Genomic DNA, 25071 nt, shown 5'->3' with positions numbered 1-25071 from the left:
AAGGTAGAATCCAAATTAAAATTAGAGTACAACAGATAGTACAAAAGGGGAAAGTGAGACCCAAAGAGCACAAATTGTCCTTTCACTTCTTCCTAAGCCAATCCATCAGATTCTTAATCATCACCATAATGCATATGAAGAAATGAGAATTTGTAGCATATCAAAGATGTCCATATCGCCTTTTATTGTGTCCTCTAACCACCATGGAAATTTTGTTCTTTCCTAACCGACAATCAATCTCGAATGGGCATGAATAACTCTAAAAGGCTTTCACACCATGTCAAAGGGCAAGAGCTTCGACCTCACTATAATCCACAGGCGTTTCTTGGCAAGTGATGTGGAGCGGGTCCCAAGCAAGGATCTTTTGGGCATACGGTAGTATGAGTTGCTAGCAGGCCTTTTATTCGTTCTTCTTTTCATGGAATAAAGGAGGGGAAAGATGAATTTCTCCCGAGCTTATGAAGGCTTTGGAACATCTCAAGGCCTTAAAAAGGTCAGCAAGGTTGAAAGCCAAGAGTACTTGGCTTGGTAGGATACACATTGACGAGGTACACACCATATTATGGCACAACCTACCAGCACACATGACACTTGAGAAGCTGACTTCTCTACCTTCCGTGCACGATTTTTCCACCTTTGGGCAAGGAACACCTCACATATTGCGTGTAATTTCGTCCATTTTCAGCTTGTAACTCATACAATAGTTGTATGTTTCAAACATGAGAAAAGAGATCATTGTAGTGAGGACATGTTGTAATAGGGAGGGCTTGACAAGTGGCATTGAGTGGGGACCACTTAAGCTTTGCCACTTGTTGCCACCTCTCCATATGACAGCTGGATTACAGCTGGTAAAGAAGGTTATAGACCACTTCCATGAGTCTATAGATAGACGCAAGGTTCATCTGTAAGGGAGCTTTTTGGAGACAATAGAGTGAGTTTCTTTTCTCTAGTTAGAAAGTGGTTTTGAGGAGAGCGGAAGGAGTTTCCCTAGGGTTTTCATCCATAGATAACGGCTAATTCAACCAAGTGATAAACTAGCGAGAGTAAGTAAGACTAGACACAGAAGTAGATCCATTTTTTAAAGAGGACTCCAGGAAAAGGGGGGAAAATGTTAAGCAATACTACCTGCTAGATTCACCTAACGTTTGAATGCAATGCCAATCATCACTATCACCATCTTCCGCCCAAATCTGCCATTTTAAAATACAAACTGAAATCACCATCCTCATCGTAAAAAAATTTCAATTTTACAGAACAAAATAGATAGCAGTCAACAAACATTTTGAATTCAGAGAAACCATTTCAGAAGAAAAAAAAGCATATACCTTAATAGAGTTATCATAGCTAACAGAAACTAAAATGTCCAAAAATGGATGCCATTGCACCATCTTCACATCCTGTGTATGTCCTTGCAATACCGACACACACTCAAACTCGTTACCAGGCTGTACTTCCCATATCCAGAGTGATTTATCCCGACCACATGTGGCAAGTAGAGACCCAGATGAATTCCATGAAACACTTTTTATTTCGTTTTCATGACCCTACACAAGAACTGAGACTCAACAGAGTAATGTGTGCTAATAAATGCAGAAATCACTTACATAAGACATAGTCACAATCTTGCTCTAAAAAATAAATAAACAAAACTACCCTTAGCTTTAAAACAGTAATACCTCTAATGAAGCAACACATTCAAAATCATTGCCAACATGTTCCCAAATTGCAGCAGTGGCATCGAAACTTGCCGTAGCCAATAGCTTTCCAGATGGTGACCAAGCACAAGATCTAACTGTGCGAGTATGAGTTTCTTCCAAAACAGCCTAAAAGGAGTCATCGACAACCAATTGAACAAAACATTTTTAACAAAATAATCATTTTCCTTCCAAACCAAGTATCATACAGTATGAAACTACCTTCCACCGAAAATGAGCATGAAAAAAATGGAAGAAAATATAACAAACACAAATCCTTAGAAAGAGAATAGACATGAGAAAAAAAGGGAATTGAATAAGAAGAAAAAAATAAAAAAAAAGATTGATGCAGTTTACATAACTTAAAATATCAGTGTAGGAATGTGGAATTAGGGTTTTTTTTTTTCGCAACGTAGTATGTGGAAGTATCGACGTAATTTCATAGAGTCATTCGGTCTGAATGCTAGATGAAGAGCATAAGCCAGATGACAGAACGAAGAGACCTAGGATGTATAAGATCATAACATGAGTGATTCGGCAGATTTGGATTCCTATATATCCACTCATGCGGTACTTCATCATAAGATTCATATAAGATCCGATCCATCTGTCTAGATATCATCATATTCATCCAGAAAGCCATATGCTTTGGAAGAAGCTTGTCCGGTTTGGGAAGGGGTTTTTATTGATAAAAAAGAAGAATCTATGCCCTTAGGCACGGCCATACATAAGATAGAAATCACACTTGGAAAGGGTGGACAATTAGGTAGAGCAGCAGGTGCTGTAGCGAAACTGATTGAAAAAGAGGAAGAAGAAGAAAAATCAACCTTGCATTCCCAAGAATCTGATTTTCTTGAAGTATTCTGCTGCCATATTCTTACAGTCTTATCTCCGCTGCAAGAAGCCAACATGGATGGAATCCCTGCAGATCCAGTGGCTGGATTCCATGCGAGTCCCCAAACCCTATCGGTGTGACCTTCGAGCTTCTGTATCTCTTTCAGTTCCAGATTCTCCTCCACAAAATCCATTTAAGGCCTTGCAGAGAGAGTAAATCGGCCAAATCACGATTAAATTTTCGATCGGGATTCTCAGAAAAAAGCAAGAGCAGGTAGAAAAGTAAAGAGCAAAAACTCGGGAAAGCCACGGAACAGAAGAAGAAGAAGAAGACAAGTTTTCACACGCTTGAAAGAGAGAAATTATTGGTGAGTGGAGTGTGGAGGACACGTAAAGGTTGTTTGTCAAAGGAAACGAAGAAAATATTTCCTGTGATTAAAACTTTTACGCGATAAAAGTTTTCACCGTAAAATTTTACATTTCCCTTGTTCTACCACGCCCTTGGAAGCCCTAAAAAGAGAAAAAAAGCCGATAAACAGAGACCCCTTCAAAATTCAAAACAGAGATCTAATTGGGTTTTCTTTCAAACGAGATAGAAGATTATGAGTCTAATTCTACGATTTTGGAAAATAAATGATGGAGGAGTCGACCTAATCGGTTTGGAAAATTGGTTTTTCACTGCTTCAAGTGCTCTGCTTTAAAACCTTGTCTTCTTGCTTCTGAAGTTCAGCTCTTATGGGTGTTTGGTTGCTGGTTTTTTTCAAATCCATTGGCTTCCATACTAATCTAGGCTTTTAACCAATGAGGATATGGGTCGTTTCTGTGGGTTTCCATTTCCACCAGAGTCACGTCCCAATCTACGATTTTGGGAAATAAATTTCTCTCCAAAAGGAAGGCATTTAGGAACGTTCCCCCGTAAGACTTGAGGTTGTTGTAAATATGAAATACTTTTTACCACTAAAAAACAAGATAGGAAGGAGCCCAATAAATGATACCGACACACACTCAAACCCATTACAATCCTTTCCGTGGATTGGAAGTAGGGGTGGCAATCCAACCGAAACCCGGTTTGGTACAACCGATTCAAATTTCAAACTGAACCGTTGCCTCCGATTTCCAATGATTATGAGTAACGGGAGGCGAAATTGGCCTAACCGAACCGAAAATTCAAATTTCGGTTCGGTTTCGGTTCAATAGGACCAAACTGATTCAAACTTTGGTTTGGTTTGGTTTGGAGGTCGAACCGAACCGTTGTCACCCCTAATTGGAACGGGAAATGACAATATTCGCCACATTTTCTTCCCTGGCCACTGGCTTGTAGTCTAACACTCACGGGTGAGGGGGAGGGGCTGACTTAGGGAAAAAAAAATCGGGGAGAATATATCACTTCCGCAATAAGAGGGTTGTTACTTGTTAGTGCTCCCTACACGTACGATGCAGGACCCAAGTTCAGAGCATGGAGTCCCACCAAAAAAGTGATGAGAAAGCACAGATTTTTCAGGAAATGATCTATTAGGCTTCTTCCCCCCCCCCCCCCCCGGCCACCCCCTCTTATGGCTTATGGTATAAAAAGATTAGATGAGGAGTCATAATAAATACACACTCCCCTTATTTTTTGCTTTGATCACGTTCGTGATCACTATAGGATTTACAGTAGTGTTCACTCTCCTGTAGCTATAATACTGTTCTCTCTTGTAGTAATAATAGTATTTTATCTCTTCTATTGCATTGGAACACAACACGAATTAGTATTATAGGAAGATAAGCAGTAATTACCATCTCTATAGAGTACACCACCATGCTCAGGGGAAGAGAACAAAACTTCGCTCCATTACAGTTAGGAGGAAATTCCTTCAGTACAAATACGCGGCCAAGTAACATTATGGCATGTGTTGCTATCCTAAGAAATAGGGGTTAAGGGTATTTTTAGTAAATACAGGCACACGAGTATATCTGAAGGTACTGAAGGAACTTCCTCCTAACCAACTGGAGCGAAGGTTTGTTCAGGGGAAGACGCGGCTAAGTGTGTCAACCTAGAAATCAGCCTTTCATGTTCTTCCGAAGGGGTGAGATTACAAAAAATGTGTTGTTTTAGCAACACACTTGGTCGCCACAGAGGTGAAACAACCTCCTAGAAAAATCATTAGTAATTTAATAATAATAAGACAGAACATCCATGTCGTGGCGAGAGATATGGTATCCTCTCAAATTTACAAATACAGGGCACGAAAATGGGATTCAGAAGTGATTGAATTCCCCATGGTTTCAGAAATAGCTGGACTTGTGGCAGCGGCTTTCTCCGCCACAATGTTTACAGCTATTTCTTCGAAACTTTGGAATTTACAAAAGTTCTTTGGACCGTGGACATGCCCTCTGCCTGCTTAGAAATCTCTTCCTTCGTAGTGCATTTCCTGACCAGATTGATGAATAGTATGTAAGTGTGCATGTAATATTAGAAGGGGGGTAATGGAGACAATTTGTTATGCACATCAATTAAGAATGGGGTTGTCTTACAGTGGGGAGCGGGGTAGCTTGGCATGTACATAACTTGTCTAGGCTGGCCAAGAATCACCTGCTGCCCATACTACACACACCAGAGTTTGCAGGGGAAAATTGATATGGATAAAAAATCCCAAGTAACAGATACAATTGTGATATTAGGAAGAGGATTTATATCTCTAAGTTCCTGAATCTCCATATTTTCAATAATGGCACTCCTCTATAGTGAAGCCTTCTGATTGGTTGTGGACGTTTTAGAGCCTTATGGGGATTGTGACGACACTTAACAGCTAATTAGATAAGTGTAAATTGAAGAGAAAGTGCCATTATCAAGTAAGGGGATTAAAATATCATCACCCTTTTAGAAAAATGTCCAAAAGCTTCTGTGAAAGGAAGTTGCAAATGCAGGAAAGTCACGTACCAAAGGTCCATTTGGATGGACATAGGCCTGATGTGGCTGCATTGGCGCACCCTGTGGACTATAGATAACAGGCTGGTGGCCACCAAATGAGGGTCCAATCTACAAATAATGTAATATGGTGACAATTATAAAATGCTCATATTCTGACTAGAAACAGATACAAAATGATGGCAACAATGATATGACAATAGTAACATCATGAAAACAACAATAACAAGAGCTCTAATAGCAACTAACTGTATGCATGTACAGCCATTTTCATAAAATAATTTCCAAAATATCGATGTAAACATGAAACCATAATTTGATTTTTTTTTTAAATCATGAATAAAAGTTTTAAAAAAACTTGGATTTCTAACCAGATACGACGAGGTGTCCAATTCAAGTACGACCAACTCTAAAGGGTGGGTGGGTCGCAAAATTGTCCGAGTCGGTGAATATTTAGCTTTATTTTACTCAACTTGCCTAAATTACTGATCTTAATGACTTGGCGGCAGAGCCTCCTGGCAAAGTTAACTTCGACAAGTCAAGAGTCAAACATAGGCAGTCCAGAACAATTTATGCAATGATCCATAATACCTGTTCTCGATGAATTTACTATGTCACATCACCCATAGACATGCCTAACAATCACGAAAAGAAAGGTATAATGAATAAAATACATTTTTCAATAAACTAAATGAAGACAAACCAAGCCCATATTAACAAAGGATTTCCTCATATGAATAAAATTCTCATCCTACAACTCTTAGGACAACAATGGTAATATAGCACAATCCAAGTGTTGCTTTGAGAAATGGTGGAATTATTGCAAAGAACATTTCCATCAAGGTAATAAACTGAAATGCAATATAGGCTAAAGTTTATAATAAAATTAGAAAATAAAAAAACCTTGGAAAGACTGGTGAATGAATTCTTTTTCTTTTTTTAACCCAGTAAAAGAATATTAAAATAGCAAAATAAAGAACATTTAGAACAGGTACAGAGATTGCCCCAATCTGATCCAATTTTTAAAGATTCCATTGAGATCTGATTAAAAAAAAATCCTATGGTTACATTTATTCCATCTCTACCATCGGATTTCTAGGTTGAGGATCAAACAGTCGGATCAACTTGAATTCAACTCAGATTTAAAATCCTAATCCTGGGTCAATTTTCAAAATATTTTGGAGGGTTAGATCTGATATTTTTAGAAAGTGTAAAAAGTCATTTTCAGCCATAGATTTGGATACTTTTACAAGATTTTGCAATTGAATTGGACTCTTCTATTAATCCAAAATCAGATTTAGTATAAGAGAACCAAGGATTAATATTGAATAATAATTTCAACAGGAACAACTTATTAATTCAACCAGGCAATCACACGTTGATCTTCAACATGCCATGCCTCATGTGGGATTTTCTTCCAATGAAAAGTCTTTGTCTCTTTTAGGGAACAGTGCCCGCCCCAATCCTTTACATATCCATCAGATTTAATCCATCAGGTTTAATCGAGAGGCCTTCAAGATGATCTAGAATACCCTTAAGCATATGCAATTAGGAGTATCTGGCCTTTCCAAAAAAAGAAAATTTCCATAAAAAAGGTTGATTGTCACGAGATGAGGATCATGAAAGTTGCCCTAGAAGAAGGCAAGGAGAGAAAAAGGCATAAAACAATATGGACAATAAATTGAGGGATTTACGGAATTTTTGTGGGGTTGTGGCTATTTTGTGGAGAGCATGCTGACATGCACACTTTCCTTAAGTTAGATGCTAAAATGCTGCACCTTAAGTGATGTGGGGGCTATCTTTAGGTTTTAAAGGTTCTTCACGTTAAATGCTAACATGAACCTTAAGGGAGGTGCACATTAGCAGAAGAAACAGGAATTAATAGAAAGAAAAGAAAAAAAAGAAACCCTTTGTGTGTGTGTGTGTGTGTGTGTGTGTGTGTGTGTTTCTTTGTTTTTTTGTTTTTTTTTTTTGCTGTTTTTTTTTTTTTTTTTTTTTTTGGTTGGGGGGTGGGGGTTATGGATTATTTTAAAAAAAATAATCAGACAGAGATTTTGGTTAAAAGGAAAAAGAGAAACTAGGGTCTTGAAGGTGAGGAAGGATGGATTTGATTATGGAAAGCAAGAGGAAGAAAAGTAGGGGATTTAAAGATAAGGAATGCATGGAATGAAGAGAAGACCAAACTGGAAAAGGAATAAAATACCACATTCAAACCATAAATCTTGGCCTTTAGCTTCTCTTTTGATAGATACCCCACTCGGATACCATGTAAAATCTGGAGATTTGTTGTGTAAAATGGGAAATTGAGTAATGAACAGAGAAAAATTTGAGGGAGAAACAGTGTTTTTCATTAATATGAAATCTATGAATACAATAGCTAATATACTATAAACATAAATGACCAAAATACCTCACATACACTCCTTTGTACTCTCTAACAGCAGCGTGGGAGATTTCACATCTAGAAGGGTATCTACAACTTAACTTGGATATTATTTATCTGGGCATGAATAGAGTTGATAGTATCAAAAGACATGACCATGATGTGAGTGTTGGAATTCATAGATGCGAAAGCTCCAGATCTACCCAGGGGCTTCAAGCGATTGTGAAAACACATGCACTCTTCTAGTCATGGGAGATCTCCATTGAATGTTACAACTGGATGAATAGAGTTGACCACACTTCTCAGGATGGAAGGATAAGCTTGAAGAAATCAAGGACCTCATGTGACCTTATCAGTTTTCCTTGGTCATGTTCTTAGTGAGAGGGACTGGGGGACGTTTTGCATTTTTTCCCTTCTAATAAATTTTACTTATTGACACTATCCTATATTTTTTTTTTCTAATGGTACCTATTTACAATATTTGGGCCACGCTGAGGAGAAACATGCGTAACAAGAAAGCACTTCTATGAGTTATCAAAGATTTCATAGTATCATAACAATGGTAAAAACAATAACCATCTCATAATAAGCAGATCATTGGATATGAAGATAGAAATGAGAAGCAAATGGTAGAAACAGATCATAGAGATACATATATGCAATTGTGTGTGCGCAGATGCTCATGTATGTGTAAATTATACCACATAAGAAACAATTTTTGCAGGATTCTATAAAATAAAGTGAGGCAAAATAATAGGATCGTAAACAAGTAAATCTTGGACCAGCTAGGATGATAAATTATGTATAGGTTCCATAAATTGCTCACCCCAATGCCGACTGGTACACTATGCATATGTGGGACCGCAGATACATTAGTAGGAAAATAAAATGAACCCTCGGATACAGAAGGAGGAGGCCTTACGGAAGCCAGAGATGGGGTGAAACTCTTCGCATTGGGGTTAAACTTAAACTCCTGCATCACAACAATTCAAAGGAACAAAGAAGCGAAGTTTGAGAAGATTCATTAGTTGAAAAAATAAAAAGTCCAGAAGAAATTAGCATGAGAATATTGTAAAAATAAATACAAACGTAAAATGTGACAAAAATAGCTTCACCTTAGCATAAGGATTTAATGTTGATTTTTCTGAAGATAAAGAGCCAACTGATGAACTTGATGACAAGCCAGGACCACTAGAAACCGAGGTAGCACACTCAGAAGTGGATAACATAGAACTGCCAGGTCGTATATGAACATTTACAGGTTGAATAGCTGCTTTTGCAGATCCTACACAGTCAGAAGATTCACCTATAGAACCTGTGTATTCTTGCCCTTTTGAGGATGGAGAGGCATATGCAGTGGCACTGGGAGATAATCGCCCTTTGTCCAAGCTAGTTTTCTTCATATTCATCGATGCTTGTTTCTCTGCACAAAGATTTGATTAACCAAGGTCGGCTGACATAGCTCCAAATATAGCCGTTATACAGAAGAATATTACTCATCCATCGACAAAGACTAAACTGCCTATCCTCGCAGCAAAGATATAGATAAAACAAGTGACGAGCTCAAACTACAAAAATTTTGCTGGTAGATTTGGAAACTAGTGCATTTTATAAAATTAGGGAGCGTAGTGAATATTAATCCATGCAAATAGAAATGATAGCAGGTAAAGAAAATGACATATGTGTATATATATATATATATATATATGTGTGTGTGTGTGTGTGTGTGTGTGTGTGTGTGGGTGTGTGTGTGTGTGAGCAATGATAGATACAAGGGAGCCCTTGCATAAAGAGCCGCAAAAGGGCTCTTCATTGGATCCACGTCACGTCATTTTCAGTTACAATTTAAAATTGGTTGAAAAAGTAAAATCAGTTACATTTGATGATGTGGATCCAATCAAGAGCCCTTTTTTGGCTCTTTATGCAAGGGCTCCCTTGTATCTATCATTCCTCATATATATATATATATATATATATATATATATATAGAGAGAGAGAGAGAGAGAGAGAGAGAGAGAACTAACAAAAGATTGAAATATGGAACAACAAGGAGTTACTCACCCTGAGACTTTGAAGTTTGAACCTCCTCACTGATCTGCATTCAGTATAAGATTTCATAATTAAGTGGACATATAAAATAACATGCATGAAAATCTGAGCTAGGAGAAATTAAACATATAAATCTGCAGTGAATGATTATTCCATTATGATACTCAAACATCAACTTACAATTTTCCTTTCTGCGGACTCCTTTGGAAGGCTCTTTCCTCCATGCTGGTTTCTATATGGGCTCTCATTCAACCTAAAAGTATTTAGAATGTCAAATCCAATGTTGCCATGGAAGGTGAGTTAGCAACTTTTAATCCATGCAAAAGATTATTTTGATCACAATGCATAAGATGAAAAATGTACAATAGAAGAGGCATGGCTAGAAACCTGCTCTCTTCGCCCATTACTGGGAAGCTCTTTGAGGCACAGTCAGGCAGCAACAGTCTATGATGAACCCCAGAAGCGGAGAGGAATAGGTCCATGCTGGCAGCTATTTGAGAAGATAGTCCCTCATCCTGCGAGCAAAAACAAGTCGAGACAGCATGTATTATTGGTCATATAAGAGAAATAACACCAGTTACCAAAAAAGGTAACTTTTAACTATGTACGTCACCATTAAGCTGTTTGACATATGTGATGCAATTGCACCGAACAGACAAGAATGGGAGCAATAAATTGCTAAAATACAATCAATAAATAGGAATTATTCAGATATCATGTCGGAAGATTAAGCCCATTAATAAAGATCCATAGATGATATCCCGGTTCAGAGATGTGCTTGTTGAAGGTACATCCTTCAACTCTGGAGGAAACTACAAATAGAACAACGTCCAGAAACTAAGGTCAAGAAGCCACTGAAGCAAGCCTTAGATGCCATCATGTCATAGATTAACAGGTGTAAAAAGATCTTTTATAAGGAGCGGGGGACATCTGTAAATACCTCAAATCCCAGAAATCTGTTTTGGAAACAATCTAAACATACATGGAGCTATCGTCGTGACATCACACACATCGAGAATGAAATGTTTACAGTTGTGGATATTTGTGTGCATGATAGATTGATCAAAGAGCAGATGGGACTCCTACTCCAATGGACAATGGAAATATATGTGTACGACTATCTGTTCTGGAATTCTCTTTTTTATAATTTTGCCGAGAAAATTTGTTATAGAAGAAAAAAAACTCTAGGTACAATGTGAAGACTTGGTAGCAAGGAGTAGAAGCGGATTTTGTACAGAAAATTATTTATAGAAGAAAAAAGAACTCTAGGTACAATGTGAAGACTTGGTAGCAAGGAGTAGAAGCGGGTACAGACCAGAGGAACAGTTAGTTTTCAGAAAGGCAGAAGAATGGTCAATTTTCAGTGGGGTAGAGCGAAGCAAAGAAGATCAATTTTCAGTGGCACAGAGCAAAGCAAAAGAGGTCCAATTTACAGCGTTTCAAGGTTGGGAGCTCAGTTGCCAATTCTGTTCTGGAGGCCGTTCTATTTTTTCTCCTGGATTGGAGCAATTTCCTGTTCCACCGAATCCAGTGTTCTGTTTCAGAAACCACTCCTATGTGTGGAATAGTGTGGTAGAAGAATACTTTGAGAGCTGGAAAGTACTCTAATCTATCAAAGGGTCGTAATGCCACCCACTTGTTTTGGATCTTTTCCCCACCATCGCTTTTAGTAGAATATGTTCACTGGTTAGTACACCTTAAAATGAGTTGTAAGAACTAAGAACTAATGAAAAAATTCCAAATAAATGAGAGGTTGAAAGTACAGAAAAAGAGGGTGCCACCACCTTTCCCTTATCTAATAACCTCCTTATCTATCAAAAGGGTGACCAAAAAAATCCCTGGCCTGTAAAAGGCCATAATGCCCATCATTATTTTAAGGTTCCTAGCAAAGGCAAATCAAGGGTATATAAATTCAAGTTGTCACATGAAGATCAGATGAATTTGGTGAATTCCAACATGAACCTTCATTAAAAGAACATGACAACAGTCACAGTTTCTTAGGTCATATATAAGCAAGGAAGACCATTTCTTGCAAAGAAAACATGAACATAAGGCTGAGAATTTTATTTTATTTTTTTTGAAAATTGACATTTTATTTAATAGTGGCTGGGACATGTTGTCCCCGCCATATTACAAAAATGGATCCAAGTCCAAGTACAATCCTCGAAAGGATTACAAAGATGTAAGAACTATAGTTTCCTCCTTTAGGACTCCTGCTTTGGCTAAACACTTCCTGAAGGCGCTAGGGCCCATTTGAAGTCCAGAAGCCCAACCCACTACATTAGTCGAGTCCCCTTCCACTATTAAAGATCGCAAGTTGTTCTCATAAGCCCATCATAGTCCAAAAAGAAGAGCCTTGACTTCAGCCTCATTCGCATCACAAATTCCAGCTAGACCCGAGAAAGACATAATGATCGATTGTTTATCATCCCTAATTAGACAGCCAATCCCGCCCCTCCCCGGATTTCCAACCAAGCTTCCATCAAAATTAAGTTTGAGCCACCCACTTGGCGGGGCCATCCATTTAGGTTTAGGTTTAATTCGGATAGCTCTATCCCAGATGATTGCCCACCAGTTCCTTATCAAGTCCCCCACACCATAAGGTAATTTTTTTTTGTTCTTGGCCCATGTAATAATTTCTTCCTTTATATCAGTCGCCAAAGGCTCCAAGGTTCTACTTTGATCATCAAAGATACGCCTATTCTGCTCCTTCCAGATGTTCCATACAATAGCATAGGGGAAGGTGGCCCACAGTAGTTTACCTATCTCTCCAAAGGGGCCTCCCCTCCAATAGATGAGAAGCGAGCTAATAGAATTTGGGCAAACCCACCACATTCCAAAGGCGCCAATGGCTCGCATCCAAATTTGATAGGAAAAAGGACAGTGCAACATCAAGTGATCTAAAGTTTCATCATGTTGATGACAGAGAACACAGATGCTTGCAAAGGCTTAAATGTCTTTTTTTCAGGCGATCACAGGTGTTTATCATCCGGTGTACTAGAGTCCACCCGAAAGCAACTACTTTTGGTGGAGCCAAAGAGTTCCAGATGCGCCTCTTGTCCGACTTTTGTCCTGCACTCAGTTCAGCAAAAAATGATTTGACCGTAAACATACCATTCGACTCTGGTGCCCATAGAAGCTCATCGTCTGCTAATTCGGAACAGTACACCGATTGTGGCTGTAAGAGAAGCCGCTCAAGGTCCTGTATTTCCTCATCTTTAAGATTCCTTCGTAGACAAATGTCCCAAAAACCTTTTCCGAAATCTCCTTCCCGACTGAGATAGTCTGCCACCATAGCTTATTGGTTAACTGCAATCCGATATAGCCTTGGATAGTCAACCGAGAACTGCACTTTGTCGCACCAAAGGTCTTTTCAAAATCTGACCTCTTTTCCTTCTCCCACTTTATATCTACTTCTCTGATCAAAATCATCCATGACCGAGCAAATAGACCCCCAAGAGCCTGGTCCCTTCCCAGCAGTCGGATTTTTTATGGTCTAGTCTCCCTTTTTCATACCATGTTTAGAGTCAACCACAGTACGTCATAGAGCCTTCTTTTCATTACCATATCCCCAGAGTCATTTTCCTAGCAATGATTTGTTGCGCAGTCGTAACTTCCCTATTCCCAACCCACCATCTCTTTTTGATTTGGTTACTATGTCCCAATTCATTAGGTGCCGTAATTTTTTAGACTCCCCACTACCATCTCAAAGGAAGTCTCTTTGTAATTTTTCTATTCGTAACGCCACCTTTACCGGAATTTTGAAGAGCGACATGAAGTACACTAGCATATTGGCCAGAGCTGCTTTTATCAACGTTATTCTACCCCCTATTGATATGTATCTTTTCTTCCAGGTAGCAAGTTTATGTTCCACCCTTTCAACTACCGGATCCCATTGCGATGGCAACGATATACCAAAGCCCAGTGGCAAACCTAAGTATGACACCGGGAAAACCCCAGCAATACAACCCATAGATGCTGCGAGATTCTGGACTTTTTGTTGCTCCATATCAATGCCCAATAGCATACTTTTGGCGAAATTAATTTTGAGGCCTGAAATAGCCTCAAACCACTTAAAAATTCTTATGACATTAGGAATGGCCTGAGGGATAAATTGCAAGAATACGAGAGTATCATCTGCAAACTGTAGATGCTTAATCTTGTCAGCTCTTGGTCCTGCCGACAAACCATGAATCAGGCCAGATTCCCCAGCTTTGGACAGCATTAGACTAAGTGCCTCCACCACCATGATGAAAAGATAAGGAGCTAGGGGATCACCCTGACGAAGCCCCCTGGAGCTCTTGAAATAACCTTCTATCGAACCATTAATTAGAACTGAGAAGCTGTTATTTGATATTACCAATTTCCTCCACATTCGCCATTTACTCCCAAAACCCAAACGGTCTTGAATGGAATCGACAACCTCCCAATCGACATGATCATAAGCCTTTTCGATGTCAATCTTAAAGATCAGATCGGAGCCGCCACCTCATCTGACCGAATCTATGATCTCATTGGCTATTAAGACTCCATCAAGAATTTGCCTAGAGTCCACAAAGGCTCCCTGAAAGTGAGAAATTATGTTCCCCATACAACTCTTCACCCTACGAGCAAGCAATTCAGAGACAATCTTTGGAATGCTTTGGATAAGGTTGATTGGTCTGAAGTATTTTATCCCTATCACCCCTTTTTCCGTATTAGTGCTATGAAGGTTGCTCTGGCCGCTTCACTAATTATGCCTCTCCTGAAACTCAAGAAATAATGCCAGAATATCTCCCCCCTTCATAATACCCCAAAACCTCCGGAAGAAAGCAATTGGAAAACCATCCGGGCCCAGAGCTTTGTCTTTCGCCATGGAGAAAATTGCCTTTTCCACTTCTTCTTTTGTGAAATCTCGATCCAAAGAAATCCATTGACCAAGACTGATAGATTTGAATTGAATCCCTTCTAATTTCGGCCGCCATTCCACCAATTTTGAGTATAGGGAATGGTAGAAGTCAATAATTCTTTGTTTAATTAAAAGCCCATATCTTCAATTAGCGAGCTCCCCTCCTTCATACTCGAAATAGTAATAGTCCGCCACCTTGAATTTGCCATTTTGTGGAAAAAAATTTATATTTCGGTCGCCTTCTTTCAGCCAGGTGACCCTTGTTTTTTGACGCCACCTAATCTCTTCTCTACGCAAAATCTCCTCATATTATTCCAAAAGCTCTAGTCTTTCCACTTTCTCGGCGCTCGAAAGAGAATTAGCACCTTCTTTTTCTTATAGAAACTCCAAAGCAATCAAAATCTCTGCCTTTTTACAATTACTCTCCTCATCCATCGATTTTTGCCATTCTTTTATTTTCTACTTTATAGCCTTAAGTTTCTTACAGAGAATATAACCCTTCCAACCTTGTACCGAATTCTCGTCCCACCATTGCTTGATTTTTTCATCTACTTCCTGAATTTCAAGAAGGTCTAGGTTAAATCTAAATGGTGGTGGACCTCCAGAAAAATCCAAAATTTCCAGTACAATAGAATTATGATCCGATAGAAGTTTAAGGAAAAGCCCTCTGGTTGATCAAAGGAAACCGGTCTTCCCAATCTGAGGTTAGAAGAACTCGATCCAGCCAACACATTATTAATCGATCCTGATTATTTGACCAAGTAAAGCGTGTTCCTTCTAATGGCAGATCGATCAGCTCCATTGCTTGTATGAAATTTGACAATTTCCTCATGCTTGTGGTTATTCTGGTTGGAGTGTTCTTTTCCGAAGGGAACCGAACTGTGTTGAAATCTCCTCCTATAATCCATGCACCCTGACATGCATTTCGAATCGAAAACAGTTCATTCCACAGATCCTTCCTCTCTCTGGCTTTTATTGGACCATACACCGCTATGAATGTCCACCTCTCATCCTATTATGCTTAAGTAAAGAAAATTGTGACCGAGTACCTGCCGATCTTGGTTCCTTCATTAACAAATTTACCCTCCTTCCATATTACAATTATTCCCCCAGCCGCCCCCACCGATTGCAGAGCAACCCATTCCCGATGATTCCTGCCCCATAGTTTGTTAATGAGTTGATCTGTGACTCCCATTATTTTTTATTCAGTAATTACCACCAGATCTAGCTTGCGCTAGAAGACAAAGTCTTTGATTAACTGTATCTTCTTATGTTCCCTCAATCCTCTTATATTCCAAAATCCCATCCTCATCGGGAGCGAAGATTCAGACCCCCAACGAGTGAGAGATTTTGTTTAAGAGAGCAGCACCGCCCTCGTAGAAGGGTTCCGAGAACCGACCCTTCCAGAGGACCAGGCAGAGACTTTTTCGATCGGAAACGGAGAGTGGGGATCCCTTTTCCTGTGATCCTTAATAACCAGGTTTACGTTTTTGTTCGCAAGGGTATTCTCCTTACTCTTAGCCACAGAGAGAGGGGAGTCACATTTTCGCTTCCATTCACGTTTGTGATTTTTCCTCTAATTCGAGGCCCCTCTTTTGAAATTGGGCCCACTCGCGCTGCTTTTAAGAATACCCAGGGCCCGCTTGACTTTGTCTTCCAATTCTGGTGAAATCACTTTTGCAGTATTTTTTTTCCACGCCATCTTTTTCTCTCTCCAGCTGTCATTTGTTCTGTATTCTTATCTGGGTTGGTTTTTTGAATTTGAAATTTGAAATTCGAAAACGCTTCGCAATGACCCGTTCAGAGTCCCGTATCCAAGACATTTTGTCGTTTTCTACTATCACCCATCCCAACACGGACTCCCTCCCTGACAGCTGTAGGGATAAGATTTACCATTGGTCCTACTCCTGCCTTGGTGAACGCCTGAGAATCCTCCCGGCGGGAATCTGTCATTATCATCGGGAGAGACATTGTTCCCCCTTGAAACCCTTCCATTGGCGATGGATGTGGGTTTTGAACCTCCAATCCAACCATAAAATAAGAGTTTTGAACTCGGAGACGTAAATATGGTAATGATAGCTTCCATTTTGGGGTGTAAATTCTCGCCGATGCAAAATTCATGCACTAGCCATTGTTTTCCCCCATTCTTATCTCCAGCACTAATCCTAGACGGAATGCCCCAATGCTCCCTAGCCCAGCTCCAAAGCTCCTCGATATTCCTTTCCATCTCCATCGTCCGTCCTATCAAACAAGAGTTTAAAAGATTTCGCCTTTCGTTTATTTCTTTCCCCGAAATTGATAAAAGTGGAACTCCACTCTCCGTGCTGGTTGAGATTTCACCCGAGTCAGGCCAACCTCCTACATGTCTCCGACCTTCATTGATTGTTGACTGCTTCGCATAAGATTCCACCGCCAATGTAGGTTTCGTCTTCTGACGAAAGGTTGCACACCATCGACATTTTCCCCTCCAACTGAAATTGAAATACCCACAGTTGGTACAGCTCCAATCCTTCCAACCGTTCCACCCCTGACTCCGTCTCCTACCATCTGTTGCCCAGCCTCCTTTTCTTTGCTTTCCAAACGCCGCCATCCTCTTACTCCTCACTGTGCTCTATGCCTTAATGCTGGACAATCTATTCTCAATTGGTAAGAATATAAGATAAGGCTGAGAATAAATTTGACTAGAATGTTCCACTCGCAAAAGGAGGACTACTCAATGGATATAGAATAAAGCCATAAAGATTTAGTCTTCCCAGATCAGGATTCAGTATCTGGGAAGATTAAACCCTATTCTTCTTGGTCTGTATCCCTATTCTTTTGTTAGGGTTAGGGTTTTGTATGCTGATTGTATTATCATTCTCATTCTAATAAACCGGTAGAGGTCCCCGCCAAACCCCAGCTTACCTATGAAAAAAAGGATTCAGTATCTGAACTCAGGTGATGGTAAAAAAGGACTGAAGGAAGTAGCCTGTGGTATATATGTAGCATGCATCTACAGAAACTCTCGAATATCCTTGCCTGAAAATACAAGGTAGGCTTCTAAGGATAGTAAATGTGTTTGAACTTTGCACTTCTATGTGGCGAATCATTCTCATATGTCTATATTCTGAAAATTGCCTCTAAATTCCATGTTGTTTTTTTTTTTTTGAATGGTGAATTTAAATTCCATGGTTATATGGCGATTTTTGTTGATTTCAGGCCAAATATGCATAAAAGTGCCATTATCCACACGTGATACGTTGTAAACATCAATGCATATTCTGTTTCGAATAATTTGCACTAAAGCAAAGACAACATTTTACATTAGTGCCATTACCCACATGTAATACATTGTGAAGATGTATGCATATTCTGTTTCAAATAATTTGACCTAAAAGGCTAAAACGATGACAGGAATTTCCATTATTTATTGTACCTGTCATGCTGTGTCCACATATCTACCCTGTAATATATATGAATGATAGGACTCATAGGAAAAATAATAAAATATATTTTCAAAGTAACACAATATATCCATCTTCCATAGAAAATAAATGAACGATAAAGGATTTACCAATGATGAGCAGCTGGATAATGATTGAGCTCCATCATTGTTTTTCTCTCCAGTTATACCAGAAACAGACTTGTTGATAACAGAACCAGATGAACCTCCAAAGATTTCATTATTGCTCGCATCCAGCATCATTTCCTCATTTTCCTCACATACGCCAACATCGACTCGTCTAAATACTGACGAAAATCTACTCTCCTCGTCAAGGTCGAAATCTTCATGAAATTGAATGCCTCTTTCCTGTTGAATAAATCAACAAAGACGTGTCAAAACTGGAAAGAAAGTACGATACAATGGAACTCATTGGAGAAAAACAAAGCATAAAAAGTTACGATAATGTTACCTCTGCCAAATGAAGATCTTGAGTTTCCTCTCCCTCAATTTCTCTTGCTATTCTTGAAGCTTCTCTTTCCAAGTCTATCATTCGAGGACCCCTCTCAAGCTTTGTTGTATAAAGTTCCTCATCAAAAGTACTCTTCACACCAAACAATGCTTCATTTGTTTCAAACTGATCCCAATTCCTGGTCAAGAAATATATTAAATGCATGTCAATATGCAGGAAAACATTAATTTGATGGACTAAAGTCAACAAAAGCAAAAACATTAATTTGATGAACCTAATGACTAGTAATCCTTGAGAGATTTCTAAAGAAAGCAAAAGAAATACTCCTAAGCAAGAAAAGAAAAAAATGGAAGTATGAGTAAAAGCAAGAACAAAGATTTACAATTGTGCTGAAAGGATTAAATTTAAAGACTAAATATTTTTAAGATTTCTCCTACTCCAACGCATGAAAGTTCTATAACCACCTATTCCAAGTGCCGTCGAATATATTTTCCAATTCAGGGCATTGCAGATCATCATTATCAGGGGTCCAACGCTCAAGCTCTCTCTCCACCTCAACATGATGAGACTGGGATATGAAGGAGTCTATCATGATATCCTGACGCTTTTCACATGCATAACCATCTGTGTACCCATCTGCACTTATGGGCACATCCTGACACAGATGAAGAACAAAATGAGCACCCTTAGTCTAGTAAAACCGTAAATCATTCATCCATTTTGTCCAATAAATATCTAAAAGAATCATAAGTTGTTTAGATATTGGAAATAATTTTTCATCATTAAAATCTAAACCAGTAGAGAGAACCTTTGCTATAACTTGGACAAGTTCCATAGGAGGTATTATCAAAGTCTTTGAAGGAGCTTTGCCAACAGATTCATAAGCAGGCTTCTGTCCTCTGAATGCACCATCCTTGGTTAGCCGAGCCATTTTTAGGATAATTCCTGCAAATATAATGAACCAAACATTGAGAATGCAGACTGATAAAACATAAATGCATATAGGAGAGCCTCATTTGTTTTCAGAATGTGGAAAAGTTGGAAAAACAATGACAACCATAAAAATCCTTCAGAAATCACTAAGAAAGAACCTCAACCATGAGGTCGTAGGCTCAATCCCAGCTTGTTACTAAAAAAATTGTTCAAAAAAATCATTAAGAAAGAATGAACTAGAAACCAAATACTGAGAGCACATGAGACTTACCAAAATCTTTGTCAGTGTTTGTTGCATGAAATATTCCAGAGAATATAGATCCATTTTTCACCTGGACTTCCACATGATGTCCAATAAGACATGTTGTCAAGAATATTAGTCGGTCAAGTGATGAACTGTCAAGCCCGCCAACTTTGCTGCTGTTCACTAGACCTGTAACACGAAGCTGTTAGAAGGGGAAGAATAACATGAAAACAAATTTAGTTCAGTGATCTTCACCTGCATTGCTGAAACTGCCAGAGGATGACTTCCCTGAATGTAATTTACTGTCCAGCCGGGTGCCCATCTCTCTGTCAAACCTACGACGGCCAAATCCATTGACAGAAGCCCTCGACTGAACCACTTGCTGTTGACTCATTCACAACAGCAGCTTCTAACCAACCAACCAGTGCAAAGATGGTTTAGCACCTTGTCTGCCAATAAGCTTCAGATGAAAATTTTTTAGAGACTAAATTATGAGATTTTTTTACTGGACTTTTGGGATTTAATAGCGTTTGGACATGATAGGATTTATGAATTTTAAAAATCGAAAGAATATCCCATTGTTTGGAAGTTAAGACTTTGACCCAACCCGGAATGACAGAAAAATGTCAAATTTTGAACTAGAATTGAAAAATTGACTTGTTATCCTTTTAGAATTGGGTCTTGAAACCATTTTTAATAAATCCAAATGTGGGGTATTCCCCTATTTAAAAGTAAATCCTAAGTAAATGGGCATTAAAAAATAGTAAGGACATTTATTTTCCATTCCGGTTTTCCGGCCAAAATGAAACAAAATCAATAACTGGCTCCTGAGAAATAAGGATTTCTTATGTTCTTTCACCATGAGGTCGGGGGTTCGATCCCAGCATACCTATTACAAAAACAAACAAAAAAATAGAGGCTCTACAGAGGAAGATTATTATTGAAAAATATGGGGAGGGTAGGGCAGGTAGGATATTAAAAAGTTAGGTTGTGGCCAAGGCTTGGTGTCTTGGAAGTCTATTTGTCATACTGGTCCTATTAATAATTGTTTCAACCGGAAATTAGGTTTAGGATTGGGAAAGGGGAGAGTAAAGATTTGGGAGGATATTTACTTAGAGAATATACCACTTTGGGGGATGAAGAGTTTATAACTTAATCGGTCCTTGAGGGTTTCCTTGTGTCTCGAGTAGAGAATGATAGAAGAGTATGGGCCCCATATCATAGAGACATCCTCCCAGTCAGCTCATTCTTGGTTCTCCTATCCATTTCCTGTTTCAGCATTTTGCTAGGAGAGAGGTTGGAACAATTTGTTCCGTCCAAAGATTCAAGCCTATAATGGATGATAGGTTTACAAAAAACTAATATGCAAGATAGATTGGAAAAAGGAAAGTTCCTTTTTAGGCGAATAAATGGATCATGTGAAAGGAAAAGGAAGAATGGGTGAAGCATATAAGGAAAATAGTTATTTGGGGCAAAGACTGATTAGAGTGGAGTGGGTTCATTTATCTATAGGAGAATATATATAGGGGTGCAACTCGGGTCGGGTTCAACCCAAACCCGACGGGTTGAACCCGAATTTGGGTTGGGTCGGATTAAGCTTTTTAAAAATCGGGTTGGGTTGGGTTGGGAAAAACCAACCCGAATTAGAAATCGGGTTGGGTCGGGTTGGGGTGTCGGGCAACCCGACCCGACCCGAAACCCGACAAGTATTCCCATATGTATAAAATTTTAAAAGTAAAAATGGCAAAAGAGTGAATATTCCAATTTGAAATTTCCGGATTTTCTTCCATCTTTCCCGTAACTATTTTCTAGTTTCTATCTTTCCCGTGTGTTACTATTTTACTATTTTGTAACTACTATTTTCTAATTACCTAAAAATAAAACATATGTATAAGAGGTTAAAAAAACCCTAACCCTAAGAACCAAAAACAGAAACGTAAGCTCTCTCTCTCTTTTAACTTGTTACTCCTCCATCGACGCCACCGACGCTCTCCGCCTCTCCCCTCCTTGCAGATTTGCAGGTAATCTCTCTCTCTCTCTCTCTCTCTCTCTCTCTCTCTCTCTCTCTCTCTCTCTCTCTCTCTCTCATTTTTTTTTCCTGGTTTATTCCCCTCCTCTTGTCTGCAAATGGAAGAGAAAATCAAAACCCTCTTTAGATCTGGGAAGAGTGAGAGAGATTGATGGAAATCAAAGTGGGTTTGGTATTCAAGAGAGAATGGTGGCTGATGTTAAAAATGGGGGCTGCTATGGTGGAAATGGGTGGATCAAGAAGAAAACTTCATTTTCCTTTTTGTCCATTGGCTGACGATACTACGTAACCTCACATGATTTCTTGAAGTTTTTGTTTATTAGAACCATCCTATCATCTAATACATCTTAAATCCATCTCACTGTTGAAGGGGCAAAATGTCCTTTGACCAAGTGACCATGATTTTTTTTCTCTTGAATGGTACGATATATATATATATATATATATATATATATATATATATATATATATATATATATATGAGGAAAATGATTGTGAGCTTGAAGCTCATATAGCTTATATGAGCTTGAGGGCCCAAACACATGTGGGCCCACATTGTTAGGATGATCCAAAGCATTCATTTGAAAGGCCCTTACATAGATAGGATGTGTACAAAAAATCAGCTTCATAGGATCATCCTAACCCATCCAAATGTGGAGGGCAAAATGGACAGACACCGTTTGCCACAAATCTGCCCATTTTTGCCCTCAGCTTTTGGAAGGGTTAGGATGATCCAATGGATCTGATTTTTGGTACACACCCTATCTATGATGGGGCCTTGCAAATGAATGGTTTGGATCACCACAAAAAATGTGGGACCCATGTGTTTAGACCCTCAAGCTCATATAAGCTATATGAGCTTCAAGCTCACAATCATTTTCCTCATATATATATATATATATGAGGAAAGGTTCCTGCTAACGTTAGAGTAAAACAAGGGTGGGCCACATTGTTGGGCTGATCTTAAGCATTCATTTGAAAGGCCCCATCATGGATGGGGTGCGTACCAAAAATCAGCTTCATTGGATCACCATAGGGTGTCCATTTGTGGGGCCAAAAATGGACAAATACTGTCTGTCCACTAATCTGCCCATTTTTTCACCCCACAAATGGACACCCTAAGATGATCCAATGGAGCTGATTTTTTGTGGACACCCTATCCATGAAAGGGCCCATCAAATGAATGCTTTGGATCCCACCCAAAAATGTGGGCCCACCCCTGTTTTGCACTCGAGCGCAGAAACCCTTCTCTCTCTCTCTCTCTCTCTCTCTCTCTCTCTCTCTCTCTCTCTCTCTCTCTCTCTCTCTCTCTCTATATATATATATATATATATATATATATATATATATATAGGGAGAGAGAGAGAGAGAGAGAGAGAGAGAAGGGTAGTCCCATAGAAAAATCAAATTATTTAGCTTGCAGCCTTGCACACATTACTCCCCACAAGATGGCAAAAGAACAAACCAAGACGCTGATCCATTGCTCCACTGCAGCTTGACGTGCAATCCCAATTGTAAACCATGTACACCCAAATTGCAATTTGGAGTTTCAAGGTTGCAATTTGTGTGGGAAAATTTCCATCTCAATGGACCAAAATTGCATACAAATTGCAATTTTGGTGTAAATCCAAACAATCTCTGCACGGAAATTCTTCTTGACTAAGCTGCAGGTCCCCAATTGTAAATCATGTCTACCCAATTTGCACTTTAGGTGTATATAAAAAATTCCCATCTCCAAAAGGGGAAACCCAAACCGCATTCAAATTGCAATTGAGACATAAATCACAAATTATCATCTCAAAAGGCCCAAATTGCATCCAAACTGAAATTTAGGTGTAAATCCAAAAGAACAATTAATAAAAGTCTGTTGCCTCCATAGCTTTACAATAAAAAAAATACTGTGAGATTTTGGGGAGGCTTAGTGCTTGACTCGTCATTTCAAGGAAATTATGTTTGTCATAAAAAAGAAAGAAGAAAGAAAATTGGAATTTCTCTCTGGAATTGATTTCTCGATTTCCGTTCGAACATTTCAGTAATCTAAACGTTCTTAAACAGATATTTGCATACATGGAGCAGAAGAAAAGATTCTTCAAAACATAATGAGAGAACTAAACCCTAAAAATTACAGCTAGGTTAAGCAAATGGAGGGACGCGATGAACGGGAAACTTACCTTGGATCTGACGATTGGATAGCTGAGAAAATCGCAGGGAAACGCTGAATCTGACGAAGAAAGATCTGCCCCCGCCTCAAATGGGTTTGAAGAAAATAATAAACCCTCGACGAAGAATCCGCAGCTTTGGACGTTCTACTCGAGATCATATCAATGTCAGGAGATAAAATACACATAAATGGGCCTCGCTGGGCCGGGCTGGGCTGGGCTGGGCGTACACATGCTAGACTCCAATAAGCTGTATAGGTCACTCTCAAGGAGGTGAGCACATGAACATAATCTGACCACCTACATGTTGGGCCCACTCACATCAATGGCCTTAGTCCTCGCATCATCCCCTTGCACAACTTTGAATTCCACATGCAGAGAAATTATAACTGAGATGTTTTGGGTCTTCGAACAGGTAGACGATTGACCCCACAGTATTTTTAATAAGAAATTGCGTGGACCCACACTTAGTCCTATCCAAACTGTTTATTTGTTCAACCTTGCCCATAAATCACTTGGACCCACATTGGGTACGACCTATTTCCGTAGGTTAAGACTTAGGATCATCATATGGAGATGATTTTTGGGAATGACCTATTTCCCTTGGGCCTAAGAGTTGAATAGTTTGGATCTTTTAACAAGGTGGCCCCGCTCTATTTTTAAAAAAGGAAAAATACAGACCTTCTCTCGTTATGAGAAAGATAGCATTCATTTTTCATCATAATTCATTTCAAAATACTTCAATCTGTACGCGCAAGAAATAGGCCGATTCTGCAGCTTTTTGTTCAATTTCTTGTGAAGTCAAATTCTCATCAGTTCGAGTTAAGGGGATAGCTCCCCTCAACTATGGCCAAATTTCACTTCTAACCCCATGGTATGGAAAATACCCCGTAAACTTTTTAGCATTTTTAAGTAGGCCCCCTCCGTTGACGGTCCATTAATTTAACCTGACGGAATGACTAAAACTAACCATGGTTAATATTTTGAGAACAGAAATACCCTCGTCGTTGGTTTTTAGCCATTTGCAGAGGGATTAGGTTACACCATTTCCCACCGC

At 39.1% G+C, this 25071-nt stretch overlaps 2 protein-coding genes across 5 annotated transcripts in view; both read right to left on the bottom strand.

Annotated features, from left to right (window-relative positions):
• Positions 1-3172, bottom strand: part of LOC143849200 (protein CIA1-like) — a 14978-nt gene extending 11806 nt beyond the window's left edge. Inside the window, exons 1-4 of the mRNA XM_077358266.1 lie at positions 2522-3172; positions 1677-1823; positions 1326-1544; positions 1126-1190 (exon numbers count right to left, since the gene is read on the bottom strand). Coding sequence (XP_077214381.1) covers positions 1126-1190; positions 1326-1544; positions 1677-1823; positions 2522-2722 — 632 coding nt within the window. The 5' untranslated portion in view covers positions 2723-3172. The remainder of the gene's footprint in view (positions 1-1125; positions 1191-1325; positions 1545-1676; positions 1824-2521) is intronic.
• Positions 3173-4660: 1488 nt separating this feature from the next.
• On the bottom strand, positions 4661-24187 carry LOC143848056 (polyadenylate-binding protein-interacting protein 3-like). 4 transcript variants are annotated; one of them, XM_077356843.1, is made up of 15 exons: positions 24027-24187; positions 20082-20235; positions 19854-20015; positions 19458-19594; positions 19114-19304; positions 18650-18827; positions 18310-18546; positions 10256-10383; positions 10049-10121; positions 9881-9914; positions 8935-9242; positions 8646-8792; positions 5449-5547; positions 5043-5112; positions 4661-4939 (listed from the first exon to the last, which is right to left on the bottom strand). In XM_077356843.1, coding segments are annotated over exons 2-15 (1905 nt in total). In that variant the 5' UTR covers positions 20221-20235; positions 24027-24187; the 3' UTR covers positions 4661-4937. The 4 variants fall into 4 exon arrangements, with proteins under 4 accessions (XP_077212958.1, XP_077212960.1, XP_077212959.1 ...); XM_077356845.1 differs by having other exon boundaries at positions 20082-20232; positions 24027-24176; XM_077356844.1 differs by having other exon boundaries at positions 20082-20286; positions 24027-24175.
• Between the last annotated feature and the right edge of the window lie 884 nt (positions 24188-25071).

This window comes from Tasmannia lanceolata, unplaced genomic scaffold (assembly GCF_043159265.1).
Source record: "Tasmannia lanceolata isolate RefF3 unplaced genomic scaffold, GAP_Taslan_0.1 ptg000016l, whole genome shotgun sequence".
Taxonomy (NCBI): domain Eukaryota; kingdom Viridiplantae; phylum Streptophyta; class Magnoliopsida; order Canellales; family Winteraceae; genus Tasmannia; species Tasmannia lanceolata.
This window is presented reverse-complemented; position numbering and strand designations above follow the sequence as displayed.